General features: G+C 40.6%; 2 protein-coding genes across 2 annotated transcripts in view; one reads left to right on the forward strand and one right to left on the reverse strand.

Moving 5' to 3' along the window:
- LRBA (LPS responsive beige-like anchor protein) overlaps positions 1-14,095 on the forward strand; it is a 732,049-nt gene that overhangs the window by 421,950 nt on the left and 296,004 nt on the right. Inside the window, exons 39-40 of the mRNA XM_030878183.2 lie at positions 581-727; positions 3,224-3,360. Of these exons, the coding sequence (XP_030734043.1) occupies positions 581-727; positions 3,224-3,360 (284 nt within the window). The remainder of the gene's footprint in view (positions 1-580; positions 728-3,223; positions 3,361-14,095) is intronic.
- Positions 7,485-8,564, reverse strand: MAB21L2 (mab-21 like 2). The gene has a single exon (XM_030878198.2). The coding sequence runs from the start codon at positions 8,562-8,564 to the stop codon at positions 7,485-7,487; it is 1,080 nt and encodes a 359-aa protein (XP_030734058.1).

Raw genomic sequence — 14,095 nt, forward strand, 5'->3', positions numbered from 1 at the left:
GTAAGAGGAAGAGCATGCCGCCTCTAAGAGCTGCTGTAGCTTTATTAGTGTCAGATATGGCTGCAGAATCTCGCCTAAATCCTCACTGGCTGTGGATCTCTCTTAGCTCTGTATTTATGCATTCTCCTTCACAGCCACACCCCAACCATTTTAGAATGTTTGTCGTTATAATATTATTCACAGGAATAAATCAGTATTCCTTGTTTTTCAGTGTTAAGCAGGTATTGTTTCCAAAACTAAGTTCTGATTTTTTTTTCTACTAACAAATTTCAAAACAATGTGCTGCTTTTGAACCCTCTTCTGCCCTAAATATAAGTAAATAAAAGGCTTAGTGAGCAGTGCAAGGGTCAGATTTAATGGGATTAGGGTTCTTGTTCAAGGTAACATTAGACTAGGTTTGGGGAATCATGGTTGTCAGAAGGAGCGTGTGGGCCATCCTGATCACTTTCCCCACCCTGGATGACTCTGGGTAAAAACAACTGACCATCTTGGGCCACCTATCCTTACCTCGGTTCCCTGCCCCTCGGCCATGGTGCTCTTCCCAGACCTGATGGACAGCTTTGTTTCCTTTTCATTTCAGCTGCAGATGAAGATATTCTTGCTAAAGGAAAACAGTCCATCAAGAGTCAGGCTTTAGGAAATCAGAACTCAGAAAACGAGATCCTCCTGGAAGGCGACGACGATACTCTGTCATCCGTGGACGAGAAAGATTTAGAGAATCCCACCGGTAAATTCAGGGGTCATGCACATACTTCAGCTAGCTCTGAGCCAACACGCATCTAATTACTTACTTTTTCAGCTCTGCCTGAAAAAGCAGGACTACCAGCTTTACACCCACAATTACATTAAATGAAGATTGTTTTTGTTCTTCTAAACATTTCCCCCCAATCTTCAGTAGTTTCCCTGTCATTTTTCTATTCTGTTTACCCTACTCATCTTTTTCTTTTATGAATAATCTTTACTGAAAAAGAAAAAAAGTACAAAAACAGCAACAACAAAACAAACTTGCTTCACCCATCTAATGGGAGTTACCTAATCTCTACAAAATGAGAGCTGTAAGTAAAATTATGCCAGTTGCTTTGTAAATAAAGCTTGGAGGTAGATGAGCTATTTGCTTTGATATACAGGTCTTAGGGAACATGCTGCATATACATTTAACTCTCAAAAAATCCATTCCAAGAATGCTATGGCTTTTCACAGGATTCACATATTTTATCTGATGTAGCAATTTTTGATTTGCGCTCAGCAGATTTTCAGTTTTACTTCCCTTATGGGAAAAAATCTCTTGTTTAGCTTGAAATTTTAGTCATTCATTAAATACCTTTTTTTCTTTAATGCCTGTGGCTCTGTCCCTCAAGGAGGAAAGTCTGAAAGATTCTACATCTTCAATAGATGAAAGTTACATAATCTACTATTTTGATAATTTAAAAGGCGTGAAAAATCTTTTATTTAGTGACATATCTGCAACCATGAAATGAATGATAATGAAAAGCAAAAACAGGTGATGGCATCTTCTCTGATGGTAAATCTCTCTGTAAAGTAAAATAAAATTAATTGAAGCTTACTGTTAAGGGATTTGGGGCAGGAGTAGAGACTAAGGTGGACACTGCTATTCTCTGGTCTTTTCCTTCACATCCATTTACTCATTTCCTCCTCCTTTATTTTGCTTCTATTCTTGCTACTAGTAATACATTCATACAGTAATAGAGGTGAAAGGGGAGTTTAATTATATAATCTTGACAATGGAAATAGGATTAAGAAGTAATCCACACTAATAAAGTGGTGTGGGTTAGAAATGAAGTGGAAATTGTCAGGGGTCTTCTGTAGGACCTAGGCTGCCCTAGCTCCTGCAGCTGTCTGCTTACCCTGTAATTGAATGTCTGAGAATGATTGAAAAAATGTTATTTCTTCTCAGGATTACATGCTAATGTACGGAGGGCAAAGGAGACAGCAAAAGAACACATAGCTGCTTATTTCATCCATTTATAGGGATGAGCTTTGGGAAATCATGGCTGTTCTGCAGTTATCTGCTGCCCATCTGCAAACACAATGTATTTGTACATTGGGAATAGAGGGCAAAACCTGCTCTGATCTCTGCAGAGCATCCCTCCTATTGTCCCGCTGGCACACATTAAGATTGATGTGAGATTAAGGACCAACACCCTTCTAACAATCGATGGAAATGTCAATTCATCTGAATTTTGAAACACTTATTCACCCATTGATTACCTGAATAGGTGTACCGTGTTTATAGGCACTATATTAATTCAGAACTATAAATGCCAATCTTGTCTTGCTGTTTTTGTCACCTATAGGATTTTTACAATGAGGAATTTACATGGGATTTCAAAAACTTACTACATTTCTCCGTACATACATATATATATGTATAATTATTATTTTTAGTCCTTATTTTAGGTTTGGCTCTAATATACTTTATGTTCTTCTATCTATAGTGAATCTATTGTTTTCAGTAGCAGGCTGATTTGTCTTTTTGATAAGCCCTGTGGAGATTTGATTATTCCAATAAAAATTCATTCACTTGGAAACCCACCCTCCAGCTGTTTACTCCCAGAGTCCCTGAACTACACTAATAGTAGATTTGGACGCATTGAACAATATTGAACAATGGAAAGGCAGGCTTGGAAAAGAAGTATTTTTACCAATCTTTCATGGGGTAAAGTTGTTATGGAAGAGGTTTTGTGCCAACCTGGCACAAAATCTTTATCAGAGAATATGGTTTAACGTTTCTCACTTCATTAATAAGCTAGTAATCTTTCTGTAATCATGCCTCAGCCAAACTCTAAGCTAACCTCTGGCCTTAGAAGCCTATTGAGTCTTCCTTGCTCCTGGTTGTTTTTCTATGTTGTTTGATAGCCTGAGGCTTGTTTTCTAAATGGAATGTGGATGGACTTATTTAGGCAGAGCCACCTTCTAACCAGGAGATCAGACCAAAGCTAGGCCGACTCCCTATAAAATAATTGAATCCTAGTTTACTGTTATCATTAACTGCCTATTATAGATCTCTTAGTATGAGAACCCTAACTTTGCATTTTCAGAGGGAGATTTGGAGTGGACAGAATTTGTAAGTGTAAAAGGGGTAAGCAGGCAATTTGGTGCTAGAGGCGAGAATTTAAAATTAAATGAAATTTCTGCCTGAATCCACTTGATTTTTTGAAAAATATCATTCCAACTTGTTTGGCTTGTCTTTTCCTTTTGGCAGGTCCTGTTAGCCTGAGCACACCAGCTCAGCTTGTGGCCCCCTCTGTTGTAGTAAAGGGCACTCTTTCTGTCACCTCCTCCGAACTCTATTTTGAGGTGGATGAAGAAGACCCTAACTTCAAGAAAATTGACCCCAAGGTGAGGAATGGGTTTCATTTTATGGAATTTTTTTTTCTTTATGATGGGAAAGTGTGTGTGTGTGTGTGTGTGTGTGTGTGTGTGTGTGTGTGTGTGTGTGTGTGTGTGTGTGTGTGTGTGTGTGTGTGTGTGTGTGTGTGTGTGTGTGTGTGTGTGTGTGTGTGTGTGTGGCTGCTGTTGGGTAGGACTGACATTAATAAACTATGATAGAAATAGTTTGAATTTCTTGATGAATTGCTTCTGCCTATATGCAAGGCAACTATCTCTTTTAGCTTATGATTCCCTTACCAGCTAGTTAGATTATTGAAGTTCATTTAGATTCAAAAACAATTTCCATTTAATTGCATTTATCATTAGCTCATTCAGGGGTGGGGGGAGAACCTCAGGGAATATCGTCTATAAAATATATTTTGCCTCAAAGGGTCCGGGTGAATTAAGCTACAAAATTCAGTGAGATTGAGAGTGGAATTATTTTGTTTAGCCTTTATATTTTTCTGGATATAATACCAATATATCACTCTTCTTGCTTTGTCCTCCTGACTTACTACTCTGACATGCATGCAAGCATGGCTTGTATGTGCGAGATACCTCTTTTTCCCATTACCTGTAGTCAATTTTACAAGGTATTACATAAATTCCTATTCTTAAATGAAAATGTAATTTCCCCTTTAAAATGTATTTCTGATTACTTTTCAGACCTTGGCAGCTTTATTTTACTAAGAGACATTTGTGGCATAGCCATAAAGCCAAAATTAGGTTTATTTCATGAAAGTGAATGGTAGAATTTGTTCTGTCTCTTTTAAAATTAGCAAAATAAGCAACCTGTAGAAAGAGAAGAGATTTTTAAAAAAATGGAGTAATTTCTTTTACAGGCTGTCAGCTAGTATGTGTGTGTGTGTGTGTGTGTCCACACACACGTAATTGTTTTCTGAGTTTATTGGTAGGAAATTCTTTGATCTGGGAATCATGTGAATTATTAAATTTTAGTGACTTAGAAGTATTTCAAAGTCATTCATAATGAAAATATTATAATTTTATGAAAAACTTTACAAACAAATCATATCTTGTCTTATGCATGTTTTTAGCACTTGGGTTCAGCATTGCTGCTTTTATTAAGACTGGACTTGGTAGACTATGTGAAAGGAAGTCTATGCTGAAACTGATTGTTTTTTGAGTTTAAGAATGTAGCTAATCCAATGTAGAGAAAACTTTAATTCTGAAATTATATCAGCTAGAAAAATTTTCTACTTTGTTGTATGGCTGAAATGTCTGAAAATGTATTTTAGTTTCTTTAGGAAAGGAAGGTAACCAAAATTACTCAAACTCTCTAATTTATGGTAATTTGTGAGTTAGGCCGAAATTTAATTCAGAATACTATTTATTCTATTATGCTTTTAGACATACATGGCTTAAAATCTAAAATGTGATTTGTTTTAAACATATCTAATGAATTGTCCTCGTTATTAAAACCCCTGCCAATCTTTGTGATTAGGATCTTTGAAGTTATTGACTCCTTTTGGGGAAAGTTATAACTTCTGTTTCTGTCTGATCTTATTCTGTACAGCATCATTAAATTAATTTTTTTCCCTGCTGCTTGTGCAATACAGGATCTTTGAGCCTAGACACAGAAATGGTCTGTACTGCTGCAACCTGCCTAATGTTACAGAAATCAAAACTTTTGCTAATTTATATTCTCAAAAATTTTTCAGCCCATTATTGGAAGAATTTTTGATTTTGTATAGACGTTGGTGTTTAAGGTATTTTGTAAATGAGGACACTGGAGTGTTTTTCTTTTTTTGTTGGTGATACCTGCATTAAATTAAATAAGGATGGAAAAAAAGATATTGAATTGGGGAATTTTTATTTCTCCTTGTCAAGACTTAAAACTTTTTCGCTGGGATAGTTGGAGGGAGATATGTGTCTAATGCTTTAAATACTTTTGTGAGTGAAAAAACGGTCATTTAAAAATGTCATTTATATCTTTTAAACTAAACACTGTGCCCTTAAGTAATTTCTTTGTAAATGTAAGCACCTACTACTTGCTTTGAAATTGTTCTTAAAAAAATCAGAACATTTTCCCTAGAGAATAAGTTCATTTGTATTATTCAAAAAATTAGTATATTTGTCTGAACCAGTTAGTGTTACAGTGAGTTTATTCTACATCTGCAGGAAGAGAGACCTGAAAAAGATATAGTATAGGTTGAAAGAGTAGAGATGATTTCAGAACTGATAAGATCACAGTTTATATTTCTAACTCAGAACTATTTTTACTACGGAATTTTTACCTAGGAATCTTAAAACTTAAGCCTGTTTTATCAAATGAACTAGGCACCAGAGCTCTGAGTAGCTCCCTTGTTTTTCATCCACCTCTGCTATCCTGCCGCTCATCCCTCCATACACTGCCTCCCCCACTCAGACTTCTTCCTCTGATCTTTAAAATTGCTTTTTAGAACATTTTTCTTTGTATCTCTCATTCCTGGATTTTCCCAGTAGGTTAAAAAAGTGGGCTAATTCAAAGAATAAATTTTAAATATTAAAGGGTAACATCTGACATGGATTCGGTACCTGTGCCTCTCATTAACATATGTAATGGAGTATAGTTACCTCCAGCATAAAGAAGAGGAACCAGTTCCTTTGGGATGCTTTCAGTTTTACTAATTATTTTATTTTTGTAATCAGATATTTCCTTATATTAAAAAGGAACGTTTGTTGAAGTTGAAACGTTGAAATGAATACACTGGATTGTTACCTTAGAAAAGCAGAAAAAGGAGGAACATACTTTTCTTATATTTAATTTTTCTTTGGTTATAAAATAGTATTAAAACCTTTTTTATTTAAATTGAGTATAAGCTACTTCTGAATAATTCTGGGACTTTGATTAAAAATGATCATAGTTACAGCATTTATAACTAGCCATTTAAAAACTTGAAGTAATTTATACATCTGGATTGTTCGTATCACCATTTGCTGGGGAAAAGGAATATGGCTATATCCATTTTATCTTCTTTTAATGTGACTGATTTAATTGTTAAGTTTTATTATTTAAAACTTGAAGAGGACAAATGATTGAAGGATGAGTATAACTCATTGTGTTAACTATTCAGAAAAGGTCCATAAATGTTTCTTTTATAATTCAGACTCAGAGTGCATTTTTTTTTAGATTATGGCATGAGAGAGCAAATATCTTAATTTTTAATGTGAAAAAACTTTTCTTGTAAAAATTAGGATCAAAATCAGTTCTTCCATACAAAATCTGTTCTTTCAAGTGTGAAATAAGATTTTACTTTTAGTCTTAAAATCTACAGAACAAACATATATTATAGTTGTGTAAAATTAATATTTTCTCTTTTCTAAAGATTTTGGTGGGAACTTGAATCGTTATATCTACAGAATGTGCTGCATTTGTAAATTTTGCAAACTAGAGTTAAAATGGAAGCTTCTTGCATTCCTCAAGTTCATATCTTTATATTGTAAATAATAAATTGTGATCTCACCTTCCTTCATTTAAGAACAATCCACAAACAGTCATTTACAATGTAAAGTAGTATTTTTATTACTGTTTTCAACAAGACTGCTTAGGGTGAGGGAAGAGGTGCGGGGGAGGAAGGGGCACATCTGACATTGGCACTGAGATACATTTAACATCAGCAAAACTTTGTTTAAAAGAGAAATTTTACATATAATTAAATACTTTTTTTTTCACTTGGTGACAACATTCAGGCAACCCAAAACAAATTGGAGAGAGAGACAGAGAGACAGAGACAGAGAATGAAGAGGGGGAGAGAAGGAAAAGGGAGAAACTACTATATTTTGATTGAAAATGTACCTTGGGTTTCATTTTGTTGTGGCAAAGCCCGATTGCTTCTGTTGTGTGACCTTTTAAATTCACATTGTTTGGAAGAGAAGGATCACTTTTGTGCAAGAATGTGATTTTGTGTGTTTGGTTGGTTTGCTCTTCTTTTGTTTGCTTGTTAGTTAAGGAAGTCTTCTGCCAGGTTCCCGTTTCTCTTAGGTGGCTTACATAAAAGTCTGTGTCTGGAGTTTCCGCTGTTTGTCGCCGAGTTGTGTGTTGTGTGTTTGAGAGCATTCCTGTTTGTGTCGCTTTTCAAGCAGTCCCCAGCACCCTATAGTTTGTCCAGGCTTTTGGGATTGGTGAGAATTTCCCTGGCCAACCTCCAGGTCTGCTTGGCAGCGCTCTCCAGGGCCGAGTGGGGCTTGCCCTGGAAAAGGTCGAGGTTGGGCAGAAAGTAGTGAGGGCAGCGGCGGCACTGCAGGCAGGAGATGAGCTGCAGCAGGATGCCGTTGAGCCGATCTCCGAGGCACGCCTCGTCCCAGTCCGTTTCCCGCGGGTGCTTCTCGCACTCGTACAGCAGCAGTGTCTTCATGTGGTAGTTATTGAGCGGCTGGCCAGGCAGCTCCAGGTGGCGGTCCCGCAGCGTCTTCAGCACCGAGAGACACTTGTTTCGGCAGCCGCCCATCAGCAGGCGGTTCTCAGCCTCTCCGAACTGCAGCACCCAGGCGTCGCTCTCCGCAGAGCTCTGCTTGCCGGTCAGCGAGTAGCACTCCTTAGAGAGCAAGTTGAACCCTTCGGCCTTGACCTCCGCCACCCGATTGGGGCCGGGCCAGGGGATGTGGGGCATAGGCCACTGTGCAGCACTGCGAGGCCAGATACCGGTGCACTTGAACGCCGGAGTGATTTGCACCACGTAGCGCTCCCTGATGCGCAACTTGACCTCGCTGGTATCCGCGATCATCTTGACCACATCCCGGTAGCTGCACTTGTCCACCGCCTGAGCCACCAGCGTCTGGAAACGTGAGCGGATCTTGCGCGCCGAGAGGTAGCCGGACGCTGTGATGAACTCGACCCAGAGAGACATGCTCCGCTTCCGCCCATCGCTCAGTTTGAGCACTGCGCAGCCGGGCAGTGAGCCGTCGTCCACGAAGTTGAAGACGCCCATCTGGTTTAGGTAGAGCACCACCTCGAATTCTGTGGGCGAGATTACCTCCAGCCCCTCGTAGCGGGCATCGATCTCGCTCAGGGAGCTGATGAAGCGAGGCTCCTGCACCTCCACTTCCTTTAGCACGTCCGAGACCACCTTACAGACCTCTCGGATGGTCTTGGCGATGGCCGCCTTGCGCGCTTGGCAGCGCTCAGTGTAGTATTTATTGAGCTGGTAAACCAGCTTGGCCTGAGCGGCGATCATGTTGGGGCACAGGTCCGGGCTGTACACCGGCGTCTCGCAATACGTTGAGGGATCCAAGGCTCACGTGCTGGTGGTGGCCCTGCGGCTTGCGAAAGAGGCGCTGCGCTCCCCTAAGCCCCACTTTCACTCTTGTTTCCACCTGGGCTGCCCGGCTGATGCTTCAGCCGTCTAGCTCTTTCCTTCCCCTCTTTTGAAAGCTTTTTTCTTCTCCGGAAAATAAGGAAAAAAGAAAAAAAAAAAGGATGATCTTTGAAAAAGAAAAGTACCTGCTGGGACTTTTTTGCTTTCTCTTGATATGTGAAATAAAGATGTGCCTGCGGGCGAGATGAAGGGGAGGGGGGTGGGGAGACAGGGTGAGAGAGAAAAATTCAGGTTACCAAGAGGTTAGGCTTAGACGTCTGCAGCGGAGATGGCCCAGGAATCTGGAAATGAGGTCTTTTAAATGCCAAAGTAAATTTAAAAATAAAAGCGAAACATTCAGTGTTTCATTCTTAAACTTCTCTCCCACGCTGGTAGCACTTCTTTATTCAGATTAGGTGAGTGCTTTTCTCCTCACCCTCCCCCAGATGGAAGGTGAAGGGTGTAATTAATGTCCAGAGAGCGGCGAAGTGCAACTCAGTCCGCAGCACACTCGGAGGTTCGCAGATGCCCCGCACTCTCAGCGTGTAGGTCTGGTCTCTTCTCAGGGGGTCCTGTTGTAGCGGTTTTCCTCTTTTCCTACTGGAGGCGTTGTTTGGACTGGGTTGGTTTGTTTGCAGTGCGTTCTTCTTGTCTTTCTCTAGGTGCAAACCGCTGGAAGTTGTTTGATACTCATTTCTGCTTCGTAATTTATAATTTTGGCCGTCACAAAATCTATTTTAGTGTGACGAAGTCGTTGCTTGCGTTGCATCTGGGGTTTAGTTATAACGATTCGAGGGTTTTTCTTCTCCTCCCCCTTTAGGTTGCTTGTGCAGATTCCACTTTCTGAGTCGCCTCTCCCTCCGATGTCTCTCTTTCCCTCTCCCTCCTAATCTCTCTTCCTCTCTCTCCCCCTCCCTTCCTTTCTCTCTCTCCCTTTCTCTTTCCCTCTTTCTCTCTCTCACCCCACCCCCCAGCACCTCTCTCTCTCTCTCTCTCTCTCTCTCTCTCTCTCTCTCTCTCTCTCTCTCGTTGCAGTTTCCTGGAGTTATTTAGTTTATGAATGGTCCTGGGCCATCATGAGGGGGGTGGAGCTTCAGTTCCTACAATCGCTGTTGGAGCTGTCAGTGCTTTAGCCAATCCGAGAGAGAAGACAGGCATGCTTGGCAAACGGTAGCAGCCACCGCTGCACTTGATAAAGAAAGGGGGTAAAGAGAGAAGTAAGAAAATAGGAAGAGATAGTAGAAGTCAAATGCTCACACACATTTTGCAGCCCCCTCTTCTTTATCCTCCTCTCTTATCAATTGCAAGGAAGAAAAATAGAGTGTATAGAGAAGGGACTTCTTGGAGATGGCTGGAATGACTCAAGGGAGAGTAGCAGTGGTTCAGAAAGGTTCACTTTTTTTTTTTCTATCAACATTGTGAAGAAGGTGCAAAAGCTAACAAAATTACTTTCGCTTGAAGGCAAATGGGAGGAGGAAGGGAAATCTGGGAAAGGACCTAAATTTTTCTAGATTTTTTCCTTAGGCAAAGTCTTCCTCCCTTTTCTTCCCCTCCCCTCCCATTGTTGCTAAGAGCCAGAGCAATTGCTGTATATGTGCGCCAGTTGGGGGTGGGGGGAGTGGACATGGGGTGAGAGTTTATAATCGTAAATCACTTTTCAGTAATTTCCATATGCTGTTGAAAAATGAGGCAGGACAAAAATGGAACAAGCACCTTGTTTGATAATTACTTCATAATTAAGATTCAGATATATTTAATGTTATCACTTTATTGTTACAAGGAGTAACTTGTTATCAGAGAGAAAATATGTTTAAGTTGTGAGAAATGGTGCAGATTTATATATGGTAAAATTTTGTTGGATATACTTTTTAAATAAGCCACTAAAATTATTTTAAACTTAATAAAAATGAAGGGAAGTAAATATGAACCTGATTTAAAGTTTTCTTAAAATGTTAATGTTGTAAATCTAATTTTGAGTATATTTTCAGGCAGTAGAGAATTTCATTTGTAAACTCATTTTATTTTCATAATTGACTCTTGCTTTTAAAAGACTTCACTGCTGCAAAAATCTATAACTATCCTGTTATTGATTACACAGATGGCTTCACTCCTCCCTTGGCATTTCAGTGAAACTCATGCATGTGCTTTTAGTATATGTATTATACTTTTGAGCTGTACCATGGTAGCTTTTAGGTACTTTTGGTTGAAAGAGCTGTAACAGTGTTTCTGATTTGCTTAGAATTTATGTTTGAACCTCAGGTGTGTGGATTCTGAGTCTTTTTAAGACAAATCAAGTAGATGGGAATGTTTTTAGTTAGAGTTTGGACGTTATGTACTCCGATAATGCTGTAACAAAGAAAATCTATAAGCCGGTTGTGCGAAGACTTCATTTTGCAAAACCTGGTATGCGGCTTTTGCAAAACCCCGTGGGAAGGCTTGACTTGCTGTCTTAAGGCTGAACCAGATGAACCTGAATTCAGTTGCATAGGGAAAGTTTGTTTCATCAGGTACTTGACGGCAGACGCTTGGACCTCCTTGGTTCGTTCTTACACATCTGGTGCGGACTACTGGTATCTTGTCACCCCTTCAGTCTCGTAGCGACATGTCTCTTCCTAAAGAACTTTGTCCTTTTTTCCTTCTTTTCATCAAGTCGGCATTGTTACCAGGGATGTCTTCAGTGGCCAGGAGTTGAGACGAACAGTCGCGTCCGCGGGACTCCGGGGCGTAGAGCTTTAGTGACTTCTCGGGAGTCTCAGCGGCGCCGGCGGCCGCGGGCTCCGGCGGGCTCCGGCGTGCGTGCGGCTGGCGTCGGACCCCGGGCGGCAGGAGGATGTACGCGAGCCGGCGCCTTCAGGGTCCGCGCGTGTGGGACGCCCAGGCTCTGCCGGCACCCCGGCGATTGGCCACGAGGCCACAGTGGCGCTCTGGGAACTGTTACTGGCAGGAGGGGCACTTTGCGGCGGGGAGTGGTGTGAACGCCAGAAGAGGATCCCGCGCGGCTTCTCCCGAGGGCAGTTACTGGGCGGAGACTGGTGGCGGGGTGAGAGGGTGAGGAGCTTCCTTCCCCCCGCCCCGACCCTCGCCCCCGGTTGGAGCCGCTGAGGCCTCGCGCGTGGACCGGCCGGGCCCGCGACGCCCCAGGGAGTGTTTGCAGAAGGCCCCGGGGTGACGGCGTCATCCCTCCTCCGGGCTCCCGCGCCCGCGGGCAGGCGCCCAGCACCCAGCGCCCTCTGTCCGCACGCCCCTTCTCGCGTGGGGCGGCCCCGGCCGCGCGGGTCTTGGCGCCACCACTCGCCCGGCACCCCACTCCTCCTCTCCTCCCTGCTCTGTCGGCACGACCAAGCTTCGCCCCACCCTTGTCCCCTCGCTTCTCCACTTTTAGGTACTGAGGCCGAGGGAATGATAAAATGTTACAAATGTTTTGATTTAAAAACAATTCATTACCAATTTACCCTGTCCAAGGTAGATGCTCTAGTAAATAATAAATCAGTTAAACAAAGGGGACTTTAATTTATTGCCGTGGTACTAATTAGAAACATCATTTGAGCAATAAACTTAAACACTTCCAGCAAATAATGCTCCCTCTTGCTTGTTCCCTTCCTTCCCCTCCCCCACCCCAACTCACTCTGGCTGCCTCTGCTCTAAGAGCTGCTTCAGCTGTGTGTTTGCGGATCCGCTCTTCCTCTGGTTGAATAATTGAAGGGGGAAACGGTATCCGAGGAGGCTGTAATTGAAGAGCCCCTGTCACCTCTGCTTTTATGTATGTTAGTATAGAAGTCCATCAGCAGCTCCTTGATGGTGTATTAAAACGGAGTGGCAGCCCCTTCTGCAGGAGATACCGTATTCTATTAAAGGAGACCAAGTGAGAGAAAGAAACTCTAGAGGCTAAAAGCCACTTCAAGTCTTCAGACCGATTGATCTGTATTCTCTTGTTATAATCCGTCTCATCATACTTGAGTTAATGAGGCAAAAGAGGGGGAGCGAAATCTGATGGTCCTTGACAAATTCATTAGGGAGGCTGCAGGACATTTTATTTGACTGTTAAACATCTTGTTTGTTTGGTTTAGGCAGTGCCAACATCAGCATGCTTCTGCCCAGACCTATCATGTTGGTCTGACTACAGACATTACTGAAAAGAGAAAGAGGACATTCAGGGTGTGATTTGAATATTTTGTTTTGGATTTCATGAAGCCCGTAACCTTCAGACTTCTCTAGGATTTACCTTCACCGTCCTTACACTTAGGAACATTTATGAAAATTTAGATGATGATAGTGAGGTGGGCATGTTTTTAGTTACTATAAACTATGTATGTTTAAACTTTAGTCGGAAAAGTTCCCATTTCCTTAAAAAATTGAGTCAAGTTACAGAAATTACTGTGCTAGTTTTTAAAAAATATGAATGTTTAAGCTCCAGAAGAGTAGCCAGATCATACATTAGATCCTATCTTTACTTGATCGTGGTTAAATAAACTTTTAATTATTAATTGAATTTCCTTTTTCAGTGAAACACTTATGGGTACAGAAACTTGGAAATCAAAATGTTAACTATTTATACAAATATGATGTTTTTGAAAGAAAATGTGTGTATTTTAATTTGAATGCCTTTTTATATTTAAAATTAGAAGCAGAACCAGGTGCTTTATGAATGGTGCTAAAATAATGTGATGAGTTGACAGGATACTTAAAAAACTGAAAATATTTCTAATTGAAGAATAATGGGCAACTAAGTTAGAATGCTAATCTTGTAATATTTTATTCTAGGATAATAACACAGTACTTGATTTTTTCAGTTTCTCCATTTATGATACTTTCTTGCATAGAGAATTCAGTCATATTTTCTTTCAGCAATTGACTTAAACATCCTCAGCTTAAGTGATTTGAGAAAGAACCCTGTCTTCCATTTACAGGCAAACAGTATGAGAGAAAAAAGAAAACTAATGCTCTTTGCCTGTCATTTTTATACATTCTTGCACTGCTGATGAAGCTTGAACTGCTGCAGGGAATGTATGGATTTGAAAAGAAATGATTCAGTAGTTCATGTTGTGTTTCTCAGAAGCAAAACCAAACTAATGGCTGCAGTCAGTGCTTCTGTACATCTGACAGTTATAATCCTGTTTACATTTCCAGAGAATACAAAATGCTTAAACTGTTTTATTTTTTGCTGATCTTTACTTAGAAATGTGCTTACTGAGTTAAACTTCAGTGCAGTTTTTACTTTATCATATCACTGGGACTTAAAAGATCCATTAATGATCTGTAGAAATGGCATACAGTATTTCAATAATCTTTCCTAAAGAGTATACAGATTTTAGATTATATGATTTTGTTTTCCAGGAAAACATTTTAGAATTATTAAAAAAATAATCAGGTTATTGACTTAAAAAAATCAACTCTCTGAAGGATTTATACTT

This window comes from Globicephala melas, chromosome 5, assembly GCF_963455315.2.
Source record: "Globicephala melas chromosome 5, mGloMel1.2, whole genome shotgun sequence".
NCBI lineage: Eukaryota > Metazoa > Chordata > Mammalia > Artiodactyla > Delphinidae > Globicephala > Globicephala melas.

What these genes read in the sequence shown, in the direction of transcription:
- MAB21L2 (XM_030878198.2), bottom strand. Translation starts at nt 8,564, where the DNA reads ATGATCGCCGCTCAGGCCAAGCTGGTTTACCAGCTCAATAAATACTAC.